We start from the raw sequence: 17,657 nt of genomic DNA, 5'->3' as shown, positions 1-17,657 counted from the left end.
AATTGGTTTTGTTAATTTTCGTGCCATTAAACTGGTACCTATTTATATTACATTAGATTTGTCATTAACTTGACATCTTTGAAACTACATTCTAGCTGTTAAATCAGTTTTGCATTCATTCGTGCCAATAATTTGGCTTGCATTTACTTTCGTGCCGTTAAATCGGTCTTGCATTTTGTTTCGTGCCATTAATTTGGCTTCTCAACATTTGGTATCATTGAGTTTTATTTGATAGAATTCTTTTTATTTTTGCTACGCTTCATTGATCGTCTGGTTTTCATTTGATAATTTTCATATTTTATGTGAATTGCTTTGCTTTCGTATTCGTTACATTGTTTATTTTCGGTAATTCAATGATACATTTGTTTGATACCCCCTCCCATATTATATTTTATTAATTCGGTTAGTTGTTAATGTGACTATTATCTAGTCTCTTTTAATGATGCAATTATTATTTATTGGTTGTAAGTTATCTATATTTTATACCTAGTTAGTAGATTATATGATAATATTACATTGAGATTACATTAAATTCTTAGGTTTCCTTTCCTCATCTAATTTTAAACTCCGATTTACAGATTTTACTAGCCTGTAATAGGACCTTATTATCAGACAATAAGTGATTCTGGTTTGGTCATTTTGGGTAACTTTAATCAAATCTGGAAAGTACCCCAGTCTTCCATGCTTTAGCGATTAATGTGTATTACCTTTAAAGGAATATCCTTAAGCAGTAATAAATATTGTAAGGAATTGCCTAAAGTGGTATTGCGTAAAGTTTGAAATTATTTGATGATGCAACCCTACCTATTTCCCTTAAAGAGTAATATCGAGACCCTGTAATATTATGTAACAAATTTTTCATTTTCAAAGTAGTTTTTTGGTAGAGTCAGTAAATTCTTTCACGTTTCTCTAAGCGAGTAAACTATTTTTCTTTGGTGAGATGACTCTTCTTATTTTGAAAAATATTGAGTATAAGAATGACTTAATAACAAGAACAAGTAACGGACTGATTGATGTGACAAGTAATTGATAATTAATCAAATACTATTGAGGACGCTAACAATAGTTAACTAATTTAGTAATACAAATCTGTAGTTAGTGAGATAACAGTGAGTAATTCAGATCATACGTGTGCAATCTAGATGTTACAATAAATCATGGAAAGGCTTGAGGGAAGATTTGTTTGATATTGAAGGATTTGAATCTTGAGATAACGTATTGATAACTTCTAGTATCAACTGCTTATTTAGTTCATTCTGTTCTTTTTGAAACTTATTATTCGATTCAATTATTTTATTACATCTCTCATTTTGCTCCTTTATAAGTTTGATATTCTCTTCTATGATTTTCTCGTTTTCCTTTTGTTGCTGAGCCTGAAACTGATTATATTCTTTAAGTAATTTTCCCAATAAGCTATATAAGCTTTGCAGAGAATAGGATGTATTACTTTCGCTCATGGCTTTTCGAATCGTATTATAAGTATCATGAACGTTCAGTAGTAAAGTGCTGGATTTCGGGGATATATGCGAAGATTGGGTAGCGAATTGGGTATGATTTGATGTAGAAATGGTAGTCGGCATGTTCGTTGACATATGAGAAGTTTCAATTGGTGATGTAATTGATTTATTCAAGTCAAATGATTGTAGAATACTAGGATTGGGCAATTCAATCGCAACAGGAGTATTTGTTCCTTTACCAGTCTTCAACTTTTCGCTGAGATCATTTAATTCTAATAATGCTAGTTCTAAATCAGGCAAAGAACTTTCCTTGTTAATTGTACTTAATATCAAATACGAAGATTCTAAATTTTTATTATCTTTTCTTTTCTTATTCTGTTGTCTCAGGCGAGCTTTTTTGATAGCCGTAGCTAATTGTCGTTGCAAAGTTCTTACTGTGGGCACAACTACTTCTGGATATCCATCAGAATCTTTGCGCTTAATCTCTGCATATTTTGTTTGAATTATCTCCCACTTTTTCGTTTGGCTAAGTGATCTATCTCCAACATATTTAAATGGTTTAATATTGATCGTTAGATATAGTATTAACCTCACGTCTTGACTTGTTAATTTAGTTCTATGATTATTTTTAAATATAATTGAATTCGAATCACCGTTAGATTCATAATCATTCACTGTAGTTTGATTAGAGCTTGATTCATCCATACTAGTATTAGATATCGAGATATCACTATTATTTTTGTGGGCATTACTTAGACCATTAACATTATTTCCATTAAAGCTATTGCTATTATTTTGCAAATTAGACTTTAAGGGATCAATCAACTGTCGAACTTGACTATATCCATGATTAGCACTTTCTTCTCTATCCACAGACATAGCTAATTATAGTATTTTTAAGTAGTGTGATAGTTTTTTCAATCGGTATACTTAGTTTCTCATTCTATTTACATTTTTACCAGGGGAATGTCATTTTTGTGAGAAATCCATGTCAAAAAAATTCAAAAATTTGACAATCCAACTTTATAAGAATGCTATGTATATACTACCTAACTTATTTACCTTTGTAATAAAATATTCCTAGTTCAAATTAAACCCTGCAGCAAATGAACTAGTTATGTTCTTAATTTCGTCATTCAGATTTCCCAGGTTATAAGAAGTACCAATATTGCCTAGTTTATTTAACTTACTAACGAAGTTAGCATTAATTGGATTAGAACCTTCCATAAAAGTATTCCTTTCATCGCTGACCTTACCCAAACTTGGCCACTGTTGTCCTGAAAGCATTGAGTTATTATGATCCGGTGCGTAGGACATAATACTTGCAGTATCGAATTCATTGTTAAATGGTTGATGCGAAACGAATTTCTTCGAATGTGGTGTATTAGCGTTTGCTTTAAGATTATTTAACTGGACCATAGATAACTGCAAGTTATCCAACGAACCATCGACTAGACATCCCTTTTCTCTAAAATGAATTAATAAATGATTCCATAAAGTGTTACGGCACAATGCTCTTGGATTACCTAAAATCACTAATCCGTATTTGGCTCTTGTTAAAGCAACATTCAATCTTCTTGGATCACTTAAAAATCCAATAACTTGCAGATCGTTAGCTCTAACACAGCTCAAGATGATGAAATCCTTCTCTCTACCTTGGAAAGCATCAACACTTGTAATTTCAACTTCTAAATATTTGTCTTTTAATTCGGTTAAAGTACTATTCATTGACATATATTGAACAATATATGCTCTCTGACCTTCATAAGGCGTGATAACCCCAATTTGGCTAGGCTCTATACCATCCTTGAATAGTTTAGTAATTATTTTTTCAACATTCATAGCTTCCACTCGATTTAAAAACGAATTACCACTACCAGATATTTCTTCTCTACCATAATTTGCCCAGAACATCATCGGGTTATCGAGAACAGGCCAAGGGAATATTGAATTTTCGATTAATCTTTGCTTCGCTGTAACACCATTTTGTAATGAGCCTTCATAGAACATATTTGATGGAAACTCAGATAGACAAGGATTCATTCTATACTGAACTTCTAATCTGATAGGCACATGTCCTAATACGACTAACCTTTCAAATAATGACTGCTTTAATCCAGCATCACCTGCCTTTTTATCTAATATTACAGGCCCTAATTGTTGATGATCACCGACCAATATAACTTGCTTAGCACCTTTAACTATTGGAATCAAGACTTCAGGTTCAGAAGCTTGCGTACTTTCATCAATCAACACAGTTCTGAATTTTAAATTTGACAATCTCTTGTCACCAGCACCAACACATGTACAACAAACAACATCACATTTATTCAAAATCTTCATTTCTGAAGATCTAGTTAACCTAATGAGTTGTCTTGAATCAGATTCAGATAACTCTCCTAATTCGTTTCTCAAACGTATTAATTTCTTTAATTCGCCCTTGGCAGATTTGTTAACAATGTTGTGTAAAGCCAAATCATTGACAGAACTTTCAACATCTTCCCTCGATTTAGCTGTTAATCTAATGACTTTTAAACCTAGTAAATTAAGCTTATCCGCTAAGTGGTCAACTGCTACATTTGATGGTGCACAAACCAATATCTTTTCTTTACTCAACTTGGATAAGTGATAGACAATAGTCGCAGAAGTTACGGTTTTACCTGTACCAGGGGGACCCTGAATTAACGACAAAGGTCTTTGCAAGACAGATCTCACAGCATTTGTTTGCGACATATTTAATTCTGTTAAATTTGGATGTGAAAATTTATTAGGCAACTTAATGTCAAACTCAATTGGCGCTACTTCGTGACCTAAGATTTTATGATAAATATAACTTGATACTGACTCTTTCTCTATAGCAAAATCTTTCATAGCTTGTTGCATTCTATCATACGAAGTTCCTTTCCAAACAAATTCTGCAGTGAAATCAGTTGTTGAATGGATTGGCGGTTGCAATTTTGAAGGATTCAACTCTAAAGTAAACTCTTCTTGATATGCATTTGGCAATCTGACAATATACCCATTACCTTCCCAAGGCTCTTGATTAAGCCCACTATATCGAAGGATAATTTCGTCTCCCACTGCAACCTTCAATTCATTACTTTCAAAAGTAGATAAAGTAAACGATGCCAAATGTTTATTATTTAAACCAAGTGCCCATTTGACTTGAATGTGTTCTAGGGCCTGGGATTCTTTTAAGTTCTTATCAAAGTCACCTTCAAGTTTGATTAATGGTGCAAATGACCTTTGATATTGAAAGGCATCATTGTATCTCATCAAAATTGGTAAAATTTCTTCTTCATCTTCCAAGTCGTTATTAATATCGTTAATGGTTGCATCCCTATTCAACCTCCATTGTGCTTCTAACTTCGATATTTGTTGGTGTGTAATCAAATTCGTATTTATAAGTTCATCTTCGGATGGATTAGCTGCAATCCACGGTAAAAATTGTCTATCTTCAATTAAGGATTGCCAATGACTAGTGTCCCAATTTATATCTTTCAGTTGAGCACAAGGCAAACGACAGAGTATAACTACAACAGATTCTTGTTTAGCACTAACAAATCCTAATATAAAAACATTTTTATTTCCACAATTATAGCATTCCAACGTGGTGTCTCCCAAATCCGAATCTTCATGTAAGGACACAACGTTATGTCTTGATAAGACTAAATGTGTAACAATATGTGACCCATTTGAATTAGACTTGGAGTTGCAAAACCACTTGTTACATGTGTTACATTTGATGACACAGTTGGTGGAGTGGACACCACAATATGCACAGGCATGTTCTGGTAATATCTCATTTGATTGTTCCGGTAAATCTAAGTCTGAGCAAGAATTTACGTCAACATTTGTATCGCTATTTCCATCATTGCTAACATAATACTGATAATCATTATTAGCTGGTCTGTTATTTCCATTAGGAACTTCAACGTTCGTCGCCATTTCACTAGTAATATTCTTCAATGAAGATCCTTCATCATTCTCGTCACCCGAATTACTCTCGTATTTTTGAAACAATAAATTACTCATTTATACCTTTATCAGTAATGTATGGAAAAAAATCAGTTACTAATTAATAATATCCAATCCATGTATTATCTTGATAATACAACTAGCGTACGCAAATCTAAACGCTTCAAAAATTTTGAAAAATTCAATCATTCTCAAAGACTGCATATAACCAAACATTTTGGCTATATCGATGGGGATGATATCTACGGTAATCTGAATTCTGGAATGCAGCCAACCCTGTTGAGCGGCCTTTGAGATTGTATGATCATCTCAGGAATCTCTTAACAATTGAATTTCAAGCAATTTACAGTGCATGGCTTGATTTGTGACATGTAAAATTTTATCATCAGACCATAGATGCTTCAGTTTCGACTAGTCGTTGTTGCACAGTAATTTTTGCTATTTGGTAGAGTCACTGTAAATATTTATGATGGGATCTACCAACTCAGTACCACAATCTAAGGACCGCTTGTATTACAATTTAAATCAAGCACATAGAACTGTAAATGTCGTGAGACCGATAGTCTTAAGGGCCTATATGTACAATGCGAGAGTACATAACTGTTTTGATTATGCGGGCGCTCGTCTAATTCCGTTCCTACAATTATTGACCTAATTGGGCATGGGAATAGTCTCAATAAATTCATTTGTGCGAACACATAGACGAGATGACAAAAGTAATACATATACACTCTATGCTATTGTTGTGCTTTTTGAACTAATATAAACTTTTATAGTGTGTTTAGTTACAGAATGTTGGGGATCATATAATTTCCAAATTGGGTTTATTGAATCACTTTTGTATCTAGGAGTGATCCAACATGGTCATAATTGAGTATTGCCTCATTGATTTTGAAACACACACATGTAGCAATCCATCAAAATATTTGCTGGATCAAGATAATTGATAATTGTAATCAGTGTAGTATTTAAGTACTTCGGCATTTATAAATATTGCCGCGGACAGTAAACATATGCCTAATACATGAATCACCAGCCATAATATACGTAAAGGCTAAGCATTGTTAATCAGATTTTTTAGAGGTCTATTGAATGAAATTGCATAGGGCATAAACGAAGAAGCGATTTGCACCTGACACATTGTTCTAAGTAGCGCACAAAAAAAGTCGTAGAATAATAGATTTTTTGTTCATAGTCAGTTTCAGTTTCATTCAAAGCCAACGTAAAACTTCTTGACAAGCTTAGGATCATAGATTAATAGAACGGCAGATACGAATTTAATTGTAGTGGAGTTAAACACGTATTTTTAGATTGTGATCTTTTCAATACCTCAATTCATGCACTAGTAGCGTTAATAGATATGAAGTATCAAACACCATTTCATGAGGTTATATCCAAAATCAAAGGAGTATTTGAAGGGAGGAATTTCTTGGTATCCAACGATTCAATCAGTTGGCACTATGTTCACACATTACGAATAACAAATGAAGGCCAAATGACGTCAACAGACGAGGAAGGGGAGCAGTATATTTTATTAAAGTCCTTGCAATCGTGTTACGTCCAGATAATACCACACTTAAATAATAAGCAACAACAACAGCCGCCAGCCAGAAGAATTCTTACCAGAAAGGCTAGCTCATTGTCTAATAACTCAGACCATTCCGTCAACGAGGAACCACCGGTGGTTTACATCAAAACATATGATAATGAAAAATTGTATATTAAAATTCCGATCAAAACTAATTTTGTTAACTTAATGCCATGTTTACTAGTCTGGCAGGCATTGAAACCTCAGACCTTAGCCAAAAAATGGTACTGTGAAAATAAAGTAACCTCTACGAATGGATCGGTTGTTCACGAAGTATTGGTTTGCAGGTTCAAGATCTTCGGTCCAATTCCATCTAAATCGAAGAATATAAAGGTAGTACCTGGGACTAAGGCACCAGTATATCAACCGAAAGGAGATTCTACGTTTGACTCCCAGATTGACGGAATGAATGGTAACAGCAATTTAAATTACTCACAGGGAGATAACGTTAACGAAGGATGGTTTTATACTATGGGTGTATTGAAATCAAATGGTATATTAAACTTTATTACAGAATTGGATGGTACTTTACTATATTCTATAGATATGAAGCAAATTTTGTCTTCCGAGATTAGGCAAGTTCACCATTCAATTTTCGATAACTCGAACGTATTATTCATTGGGAATATTAAAGAATTAAGATCAAACAATTGCATCAAGGCTATTAGTTATCCTAATGATACCAATTCCTTTTTATTTAAGGATGGTAAAACCGTTACAAGCTACCAACGTATATTAATAGAATTTCCGTTACATATAGATTTGGAAGATTGGTTTGTGGGATTAAATTACTTTTCTATGAGGGAATATATCGGATCTTATAGTCCAAGACTGTCTCCATTGAACCAACGATCAAACCAAGAGAATTCTAATATTGATACTTCCACAACAACACAAGATCCGGTGCCATTATCTGATTACAGCAAGGAAAACTTACGGGTATCTAAAAAGGTATTTATTGACATAATAGAGGCTAAGCTTGATGAGTTCCCTAGAACTTCAAACCCGGGAAAGATATATGCAGAAGTCATAATGTGGGGGTTGCCGTGGTCAAGAACAGCATTAGTATCGTATTCAGAAAATCCATTTTGGAAAGAGGAATTTGTTACTGATTTACCGATACTGACGCAAATGATTCATATTTTAATCAAAAAATTGTCTTCGAATGAATCTACTTACCTGCCTAATGACAAATTAATAGGTACAGTCTATCTTACGCCGGATATTTTAACTAAGCAAATGAATACTAGTTCTACCATGATGATGGGTTCTGCTTTGGGAAACTCGATAAACGTTAATGGCCTTCAACTGACCGATAGTAGTACCACAAACAATGATATTGTTAGACTAGCCATTTATGATTCATCTAATTTACCGATAGGGAAATTACTATTAAACGTAAAGTTAAAGGAACATCATATTTTACCGCCCAAGGTTTATAAGCCGCTAGAGAACATGTTACTTAATGCTCCTATGAAGGATTTAATCAAGTTTTGTAATGAAAATGTTCAAACATCAGAATTTGAAAATGTTAGTTTGATTATGCTAGACATATTTCAAAGTTTAGGTATTGAGGATAGGTGGTTTAAGTCTTTAATGGAAGTTGAATTGGTGAGTGTAGACAAAATGACGAGAAAGAATTACACGTCTAATAGAAGAAGTAGAGACCATGGAGCTCAAACAAATAATAATTCTAGCTCTAGTAATAATGTCTTTAATACCTTATTCAGAGGCTTATCTATCTTCTCGAAATCCTTAGAAATGTATAATTTGAGAATTGGGCAAGAATATTTAGAAAAAGTTTTCGGCGAGTTTATGAGCAAGATATCATACGAGAAGAAAGATTGTGAAACAGATCCAAGATATATAAGGTTACAATTGAAGGCTGAGCGTAGAGGTAAGACAATTGATGATGCCGATTTGGAAAGCGATGATGATTCTGATGAGTATGACTCTGATGTTGAGAAAGAAGATGAAGAATTGATTAAAGAAAAAGTTAACACAAACTTCAGAAATTTATACAATTATGCGGAAGAAGTTTGGAACAAAATCTATATAACAAGTAATGATCTTCCACAGCAAATAAAATATCAATTAAAGAATTTCAGAACCAAAGTTGAGTTGAGCTGTGATCCCGATGATAAGGTCACTGCGTTGAATTGTTTGAGTTCCTTTATTTTCTTGAGATTTTTTTGCCCAGCAATTTTAAATCCTAAATTGTTCTACCTTACGAAAGATCATCAAACTGGGAAAAGTCAAAGGACCTTAACATTGATTGCAAAGATTTTATTGAATTTAGCAAATAGGCAAGAGTTTTCGGCTCATAAAGAACCGCATTTAGTTAAAATGAATTCGTTTTTGGAAAACCATAAAAGTGACTTACTTGAATACTTTGACAAAATAACTGGGAGAAAGAATGATTTCAATGAAAAGATCTTAGATTTATCGCATGAAGTTAAAAGATTTGACTTGGGGATATCTGGCGATAAGTCCTCGCTGGAGTTGCCAACAACTCCCTATTTGATTGATAAGTACTTAAGATTGACAGAATTAATATACTTGCTAGATTTCACTAAGGTGAAATCCTTCAGCTACTTAAATACCCCAAGTTCCCAAAATGGCCTTGTCAACTCGGGATCTTCAGTCAGTATTCAAAGTTCTATATCGTGCAATGGCCAAAGTGGAAATAACAACAATAATAACAATGGTTCTTTTGACGAAATTCATCTCAACAACGAAAGAAATGTTTATCAGATTGGTTCTTTGGAATTCGAAAAGTCTGAGTTTTTAGATTTGGCCGGTGATAATGACACCGAGGGTTTCATAAAATCCTTGTGCCGTAGTAACGAAAACATATTTTCATTTATCACGTCAGACATTACCTTAAAGGATTTACAAAAAGAATGTGCAAACCTTACCAGCATCATAACCGATTTAGAAGCTTATTTGGAGAAATACGAATACCCAAGTAACTACCTTTCTAAAACTTCTTTATGGGACGCCTTTACTAATGATATACTTTCAAAAGCCTACTTGGATACCAACAGAAATTGTATTATTCACCTCGATAGGATGGACACCCTGGTTCCAAGTAACCTAAAAAAATTAACTGAAAATGCTTTCACTGTTTTAAAGCTTAAATTTCCTGAAACGAGGTTCCAAAATGAATCTTCCTATGGAGCTGGTATGACTCAATCTCTCAGTACAAACTCATTAGGTAGCATTATGAAATCTTCCTCAAAGAATCCATTCAAGAAATGGTTAAGAAAGACCTAATATAATGTATAGTTATAGTATTATATGATCTTATGTATGTGTCAACATTGCACCCGTTTACGTAATCACAAAATGGATAAAAGCGAGCAAACAATTTTTTAGAACAGCTCAACAAGTAATTGGGATCGCAAATCAATACTTCAATTCATCAATACAGGTCATTTACAATTCTGCAATTATCTATTGAGTGTAACAGAAACATTATATTGAATATTATTAAAGATGCCTGCTACCGAAAAAGAAATCTTAGAGTCATACCCACAAGTTTCAGCGCCAACTAAGGAAACTGGGTACACATCAAACTTGACTGATGATCAAAAGAAGACTTTAGAACAATTTCGTGCTGAGTTGACTGCTGATGGTTATGAAGATCGTTTAGATGATGCAACTTTGTTGAGATTTTTGAGAGCCAGAAAGTTTGACATTGTTAAGGCCAAGCAAATGTACGTCAAATGTGAGACATGGAGAAAGTCATTTGGTACTAACACCATTTTGACTGATTTCCATTATGACGAAAAGCCATTAGTAGCCAAATTGTATCCTCAGTACTACCACAAGATCGACAAAGATGGACGCCCAGTTTACTATGAAGAATTAGGTAAGGTTAACTTAAACGAAATGTTAAAGATCACTACTCAAGAAAGAATGTTGAAGAATTTAGTTTGGGAGTACGAATCATTCACTTATTACAGATTGCCAGCATGTTCTCGTCAACAAGGCTGTTTAGTTGAAACATCATGTACTATCATGGATTTGAAGGGTATTTCTATTTCAGCAGCTTATCAAGTCGTCAATTACGTGAAGGAAGCTTCAGCTATTGGTCAAGATTACTACCCGGAAAGAATGGGTAAGTTTTACCTTATTAACTCTCCATTTGGATTCTCCACTGCGTTTAGGGTTTTCAAACCATTTTTAGATCCTGTTACTGTTTCTAAAATATTTATTCTTGGTTCGTCATACCAAAAGGAATTATTGAAGCAGATTCCTGCTGAGAACTTGCCAGCAAAGTATGGTGGTAAGTCTGACGTAACAGATGATGAATTGTATTTGAATGATATTGGTCCATGGAGAGATCCTCAATATATTGGACCTGAAGGTGAAGCACCTAGATCGTTTAACATGAGCTAAGTCCACTCATTTTAAACCTGATAGATAAAATGTATTTGGTTTTCAAATTTCTGACTTATCGAGTTTAGATACATTATAAAGATTTTTATTGATATATTGCTAATCAATACTAACCTCGATTTATATATTATTTTTAGTTGAAATGTACGGTTTATGTTCTTAATTTGGGTTGTTAATTAAAGCCTAACTCTATACTGAGTTATTTGTATATCAGAACCCGAGCTTGGAAATAAATAATTTAACTCCGTTTACAGTTGTTACTATAGAATACATCTAGCTATACATTTATACATACAGTATTTAATATACTAACTCATGAAGCTTATTCACCTTGCTTATTTAATTAAGTATAAGGTTTACTTTATAGGAGGTAATTATAGAGTGAGTTGATAATAGCTTGATAGATAGCTTTGACTGCAACGCTTTTGAATATTCTCGTACGTCAACTACGCGTTCGCGTTAACTGACTGCTTAAAAAAATATTTGGATTTCAGATAAACAATTCTTTAATCTCAGGAACCATTGGTAAAACTAAACAATTTGTTATGGTTGTCGAACAAGATATAAGCAACTCGCTAGACTTGAATAATTTGTTGTTTGGACAATCAATTTTGTCTGAAAGTAAAGGCAATTCCAGTGATCTTTGTGACAAAAATATAGGTGCAATCAATTTAGAAGAATCATTCTTACTTGGTTCTTCTGATATAACTAACAGCCATTCCAGAAGTGAAGAAGAGAAAAAAGAATACAAACTTAAATTGGATAAGGAAATACATTTAGAAAATGGTATAAAAGAAAAAGACGTGAAATTTTTCGACGGATCATCAATAGTACTAAAAAAGAAATCTAAATTAAAAAATAGAATAGACTTAGCTTCATTAGGCATAGAGGAGACGGACAACATAGTAAATATGGATGAACTATTCAAGAAAATCAGTGTTAGAAAGTCCTTGAAAAATAATCAGGAACAGTCGAGGTCTACTTCTAGCAGACGTAATAAGCTGCAACAAAGCCAAGTTTGGACTGAAAAATATAGACCATCAAATTTTATGCATTTATGTTCAGCGGGAAATGATAAGCAGTACCGTTTGATTCTTCACTGGTTGAAAAAGTGGTCGCACGTCGTATTTGGTGAATCAGCTTCTCTCAATGATAATGTGGATTCATTGGGCCGTCCACATAAGAAATTCTTATTAATAAATGGACCTCTGGGTATTGGAAAAACAAGCGCAGCACAAATTTTAGCCCGGCAGTTGGGTTATAATGTACAAGAACTAAATGCATCGAATAGTATGGATACCTTACCCCAATCTACGTCTGTTACAGGAACAACGTATACTAATGCCACAGTTGCTTTAAAGTTAAAGATTATGAATGCCTTGACAACAAATTCATTGACCTCAAAAGGAAGACCTACATGTCTTGTCATTGATGAAATAGATTCGAGTATAAATTCTCATGAAATAATCAAGGTTCTTAATGAATTGTCATATTCGGATCAAAGGGCTAATCAAAGGATCAAAAGCGATGCAAACAGTATAACATCCTCATCAGACAGTAAGTCCAATAAAAGGAAGAAAGATTTTATGCTTAACAGGCCTATTATTTGTATTGCTAACGATATATACTCTACTGGTAATTCCTTCCGTAATTCAGGAGGGTCCCCAATGGATAAATTAAGACCCTTGTGTGAAATAGTTACTATGAGAAAGCCATCTTCAACAAAGACAGCATCTGGAGTCAAACGCAGTGGTAATGCCTCAAGATCCGTCAAGGAACATTTAATGTGGATTAACGAACGCGAAAAGCTAGGAATGGATTACCAGCAGTTAGGTGAAGTAGTGGAAGTATGTGAAGGGGATATTCGAGCCTGTATCAATTACTTACAATTCAATGCCCGTAAAGTCGATTTTCCTACTGCACCCAGTGCTTCAAGAGGTGTCAGCAAATATAATAAGGACTCGCAGATCACCTGGTTTGCTATGGTTGATTTATTATTCAAAAGAGATCCACAGTTGTCGAAAGATGAAAATTTTATGGCGCTTATGGATATTGTCATGAATGGAGATGGCAAATCTAGTTCTAGTAATCACAGTAGTCTTGATAAAGTGATTCGTGGTTGCTTCAATAAGTATTTGGACGTTGTTCACGTACAAGATGATACATTACATAAACCATCTGAATTAAGTGACTGGTTAAGCTTTTATGATCTGATAGGTAACAGTAATGAGATAGACTATTCTTCAAGCTTGGTAAGCATGAAGATTTGGTCACTATTTAGTGAATTAAATCTGAACAAATTCTCTAATGAAAATAGCCTTCTTCCTAATAGCAAAAGTCTTGAATTTGAAGCGTTTGAATTAATGAAACAAAATAAATCAATAATAAAGAGAGTGATGAATAAATTACCTATCACATTGAAGCAGACTGTCGGTGGAGGGGGAGAACTAAACCATACATTTTCGTGTTATTTCTTGCCTTATTTGAATAAGATTTTGACACCTGACACTTCTGAGAGTAAATTAAAGTCAAATTTGAAAGGTTTTGAAAAGAATTTAATAGAAAAGGCTGCAATTTTAATTAAAGACATAGATTTGCATTTGGAAAAGCATCGTGATTTTGAAACTGGTCAAGAGTCATTGCAAATATCTCCTAGCTGGGATACCATTACCAACTTTGAAACTTATTTTCTGCCTATTCCTGCCAGTGCATTATCCAAGCAAATTCAGATTAAAAGACAGTGGCTCTTCCCTCTCATTCAATCAGAGATCGAACGATTGGAAATGCTTAGAAAGAGTCACAAAAGAACGTATGAATCTTCGAGTTCGAAGCAAAAAGAGGAAACAGACAGCAAAAAGAAGAAAAATAGATTAAATAGTCTTGAATTCTTCAAAGGTAGGTATGATGTCGTTGCAAGTCAGATAAATGAGTCTGATCCAAACCATGAGTTGACAAGAATATGGGTCAAGTATAATGAAGGATTTTCAAATGCTGTTAGAAAAAATATAGGATGGAATGATATATGGATATAGTTTATTTCATACACCAAAATTTTTGTGTAATATAAGACATAGATAAGTATAATTTACATCATAAGGAATTGATAAAGACTCGTAATAGAGAAATAATGAATAATTATTTCACTCAATTCATACCGCAATTAGGAAGGCAGGACTCTACTGATACGCATAACAGCACTCACCGAGAATGCTTGTATCCCAAGGTGAAATACATATGTGTTTTTAATCCTTCGCATATAAGTGATAAGTGTGAATCAAACAACGAATTGATAAAACAGATTCTATGCTTTGTTTCAGAAAATATGGATTGTGATCCAGAGAATAGAGATGTATCTTTTGAAGAGAATGATAAATTGAAGATTATTGGTTTAGTTAGAGGAATTAACTCATTTATGCAAGGTTTCGCTAAAGATGTCCAAAGTGATTCTAATATCATAAAAACTGATACTTCTCTATTAATTGTCAAGCAGGTTGAAGCCAGTTATTATATTATTTGTTGTGTTTCTATTTCTGCTATTTCACAGAATAATTCCAAAATAGTCAGTCATCAAATGTCAAAATTGATTGATCAAGCTTACAATCATTTTGTAGTATTAAATGGTTCATTTGAAAGAGTTTTGGAAGAATACAACTTAGAAATCTTAAAGAATTCTCTTGATGATTTTTGGAGAGAATTCATTGGTAGCTATAACTCTGAATACCTTAAATTTCCATCTAAGCTCCTATGGGCTAATTGCATGAATTATAGAGGCTTTTTGGGATTATTAGGAACGAACCGGCTGAATGTTTACAAAAAGTCTTCGATCATTTTAAATGACTCTACCAATGATCAGATAGACAGAATATTATACAATGAAAGTCAGGATGAACGATTAAAACCTAAAGGTTTAATAATTTCATATTTTGATCAAACCGAGCCTAAGAAGTATGGTATGATTTACTCAAATAGCTCGCTTGCAGGAGAAACTGATAAAAAGCTTATACAGCCTCAAGAACTAATCAATATATATAATTGGCTTGAATACTACGATTTCCACCATAAGCTTGATGGGGAGAGTCTCACATCATTAGACTACGAAGGATTTTTTTCATCCTCTGATACCATTCGAGAGCAGCTTAATAGCGAACAGCAAGTCTTAATATCGCTTGCATCGGTAAATGATTCTGACACTAGGTCAGTAATGTCAACGGCTGCTTCGACTTTCGATATGATTAACCCTATTAATCTTACAAATGATTATATCATTCTGCCGTTCAATAGCACGATGAATAATGTTATGGGCTTTAGTGGTATAAATGGTGATGTGAATCACCAGGCACCTAATCAAGATTCTTCTATTGGAAATTGGCTTTCAATTCCATCATATTTAAAACCCTTCACTCAAAACAATTCACATGATGCCAATATAAATGCTAGCAGTGAGCATACTGACGAGTGCAGTTCGCCAAATGATGAAACAGATGATGAATCGGATGGCTATTTCATTATTGGTTTGTCAAAAGATGCAAACTCAAATAATATAATTACCAAGAGATTGGTTTATTTGAATTCGGTTGTTCAAAAAAATGACGGAGAACTGACAATTAATAAAAGAGAATATCTGATAATAGTTTATGCACTTAATAAGATAATTTTTACACTCGTGTACGATTCTTCTTTAAATGAGCTAAATCAAGAAGCATTTTATACTAATTTGTCTAAAGTTATATTATATCCCTTGATAGAAGAGTTGAATACTGTTTTGATGAATGGAAGTATTATAGGTAATAGTGTGGGTTCTCTACCTAGATCATTAGACTCATTAAGAATTAATAATGGAAAGACATATATTTCACCTGGCCTCGAGACTGATCAGAATCAAAATTTTTATTTTATTATTTACGATAACAATGAAGGATGGGTCAAATCATCCTTACCATACTTACCATTGCTTAGTCCTAGTTTGAATGCAATGTCGGAAAACGAAAGTCAATTAAATAAATCTAATATAAGATACAAAAGTGCCATTTTTCATTTGCATGATCAATTAAGTGATATATTCATCGCCCAAAGGAATAATGATTTTTTCAAGGGTGATAATATGAATGAATTTTTTCATAAATTCAATTCTTCAAGACATTTTGATTGGATGTTCTATTATATAAAATATAACAATAGATTCATAGTCATTATCAAGAGTCGAAACAGAAACCATAGAATTACTCCCAAGCGAAATACAACTGCAATTTCTAAAAAGCCAAATACACATGAACCTGTGTCTTCGATAGCAACGAACCAACAAAATAGAAATATGGTGTTACAACAATTAACCGATTACGCTCACTTGGGATTTTTAAATAATTTAGGAGATGATGTCAAGCTTTGGCTTGAAAGCTTTGGCCTTGATGGAGAAGTATAAATATCTATATAGAATCTGACCAATTTAAAAAGCTTGGAACATCTTTAGCTATCGCTTTATTGATGCTTAATTTACTTAACCAGTCAGGTATTGATCCTCCAGGACTTGAACATGTAGCCATTAGCCATTCCAAATCATTTGTCGATTTATCATAGGATATTTTCTCGATTGAAGCATATCTGGCATGAACCATGTTTAAGGACTCACTTTGAAAACAAGTTGGGTCAATCGGTAACGAAATAATATACGACAAAGATTCCATACGAGATTTGCAAATATGAATCAATTCAAAAAATACTCTCCGTCTTAACGGAAAAGGAAATTTATACTCTAGTCTTGCTAAGTAAGTAAACGTTTCAAAGTCCTTATTGGGCGTCAATGTAATTGGTTTAAGTTCATAATTAACAAGTTCATGAATGTACTGCTTTTCGTATTCTGTATGTGTGTTTTCTAAACTTGAGATTGATCCAACAATGTATTTTTCAAGTTTCGAATAATAACTCCTTTTATCTTCGACATCTATCTCTTTAAGTGTCGAAACTCTTGCACACCAATAATCATCATTGAGCTTATCAATATGGTACGTTTGTACATTAATATTCGAGTTCACTTTGTTTAGCTTGTATGTATATTTTTTATCCGTTTTCCATATTTTTCCTATCGAATTTATAATATTCTCAGCTTTATTAGACAATTCTTCCGAATTAAGACCGTTTACACTCTTTAAAGGTATTGCATTCATAATTCTGTTCAAAAATTATATATTTTCTGTTAACTTCAAATTTTAGAAATATTACTATTTTATATAAAA

The 17,657-nt window shown here is 33.3% G+C and overlaps 7 protein-coding genes across 7 annotated transcripts; 4 read left to right on the top strand and 3 right to left on the bottom strand.

Moving 5' to 3' along the window:
- Window positions 1–1,145: 1,145 nt before the first annotated feature.
- AC631_02450 (uncharacterized protein) lies at window positions 1,146–2,336 on the bottom strand (the record flags this gene model as incomplete). The annotated part of the gene is made up of 1 exon (XM_015611280.1): window positions 1,146–2,336. The coding sequence occupies one exon, from the start codon at window positions 2,334–2,336 to the stop codon at window positions 1,146–1,148; it is 1,191 nt and encodes a 396-aa protein (XP_015467871.1).
- A 201-nt stretch (window positions 2,337–2,537) lies between these two features.
- On the bottom strand, window positions 2,538–5,492 carry NAM7 (ATP-dependent RNA helicase; the record flags this gene model as incomplete). The annotated part of the gene is made up of 1 exon (XM_015611279.1): window positions 2,538–5,492. One exon carries the CDS (start codon window positions 5,490–5,492, stop codon window positions 2,538–2,540), a length of 2,955 nt encoding a protein of 984 aa, XP_015467870.1.
- A 1,303-nt stretch (window positions 5,493–6,795) lies between these two features.
- On the top strand, window positions 6,796–10,299 carry BUD2 (Bud2p; the record flags this gene model as incomplete). Its single annotated transcript, XM_015611278.1, has 1 exon — window positions 6,796–10,299. One exon carries the CDS (start codon window positions 6,796–6,798, stop codon window positions 10,297–10,299), a length of 3,504 nt encoding a protein of 1,167 aa, XP_015467869.1.
- A 222-nt stretch (window positions 10,300–10,521) lies between these two features.
- SEC14 (phosphatidylinositol/phosphatidylcholine transfer protein) lies at window positions 10,522–11,427 on the top strand (the record flags this gene model as incomplete). The annotated part of the gene is made up of 1 exon (XM_015611277.1): window positions 10,522–11,427. The coding sequence occupies one exon, from the start codon at window positions 10,522–10,524 to the stop codon at window positions 11,425–11,427; it is 906 nt and encodes a 301-aa protein (XP_015467868.1).
- A 545-nt stretch (window positions 11,428–11,972) lies between these two features.
- On the top strand, window positions 11,973–14,459 carry CTF18 (Ctf18p; the record flags this gene model as incomplete). The annotated part of the gene is made up of 1 exon (XM_015611276.1): window positions 11,973–14,459. The coding sequence occupies one exon, from the start codon at window positions 11,973–11,975 to the stop codon at window positions 14,457–14,459; it is 2,487 nt and encodes an 828-aa protein (XP_015467867.1).
- A 95-nt stretch (window positions 14,460–14,554) lies between these two features.
- AC631_02445 (uncharacterized protein) lies at window positions 14,555–16,846 on the top strand (the record flags this gene model as incomplete). Its single annotated transcript, XM_015611275.1, has 1 exon — window positions 14,555–16,846. The coding sequence occupies one exon, from the start codon at window positions 14,555–14,557 to the stop codon at window positions 16,844–16,846; it is 2,292 nt and encodes a 763-aa protein (XP_015467866.1).
- Window positions 16,847–16,850: 4 nt separating this feature from the next.
- AC631_02444 (uncharacterized protein) lies at window positions 16,851–17,588 on the bottom strand (the record flags this gene model as incomplete). The annotated part of the gene is made up of 1 exon (XM_015611274.1): window positions 16,851–17,588. The coding sequence occupies one exon, from the start codon at window positions 17,586–17,588 to the stop codon at window positions 16,851–16,853; it is 738 nt and encodes a 245-aa protein (XP_015467865.1).
- Window positions 17,589–17,657: the final 69 nt, after the last annotated feature.

Source organism: Debaryomyces fabryi (assembly GCF_001447935.2).
Source record: "Debaryomyces fabryi strain CBS 789 chromosome Unknown contig00043, whole genome shotgun sequence".
In the NCBI taxonomy this organism is placed as follows: domain Eukaryota; kingdom Fungi; phylum Ascomycota; class Pichiomycetes; order Serinales; family Debaryomycetaceae; genus Debaryomyces; species Debaryomyces fabryi.
The sequence above is the reverse complement of the archived record's forward strand: the minus strand, read 5'-3'. Positions and strand labels throughout refer to the sequence as shown.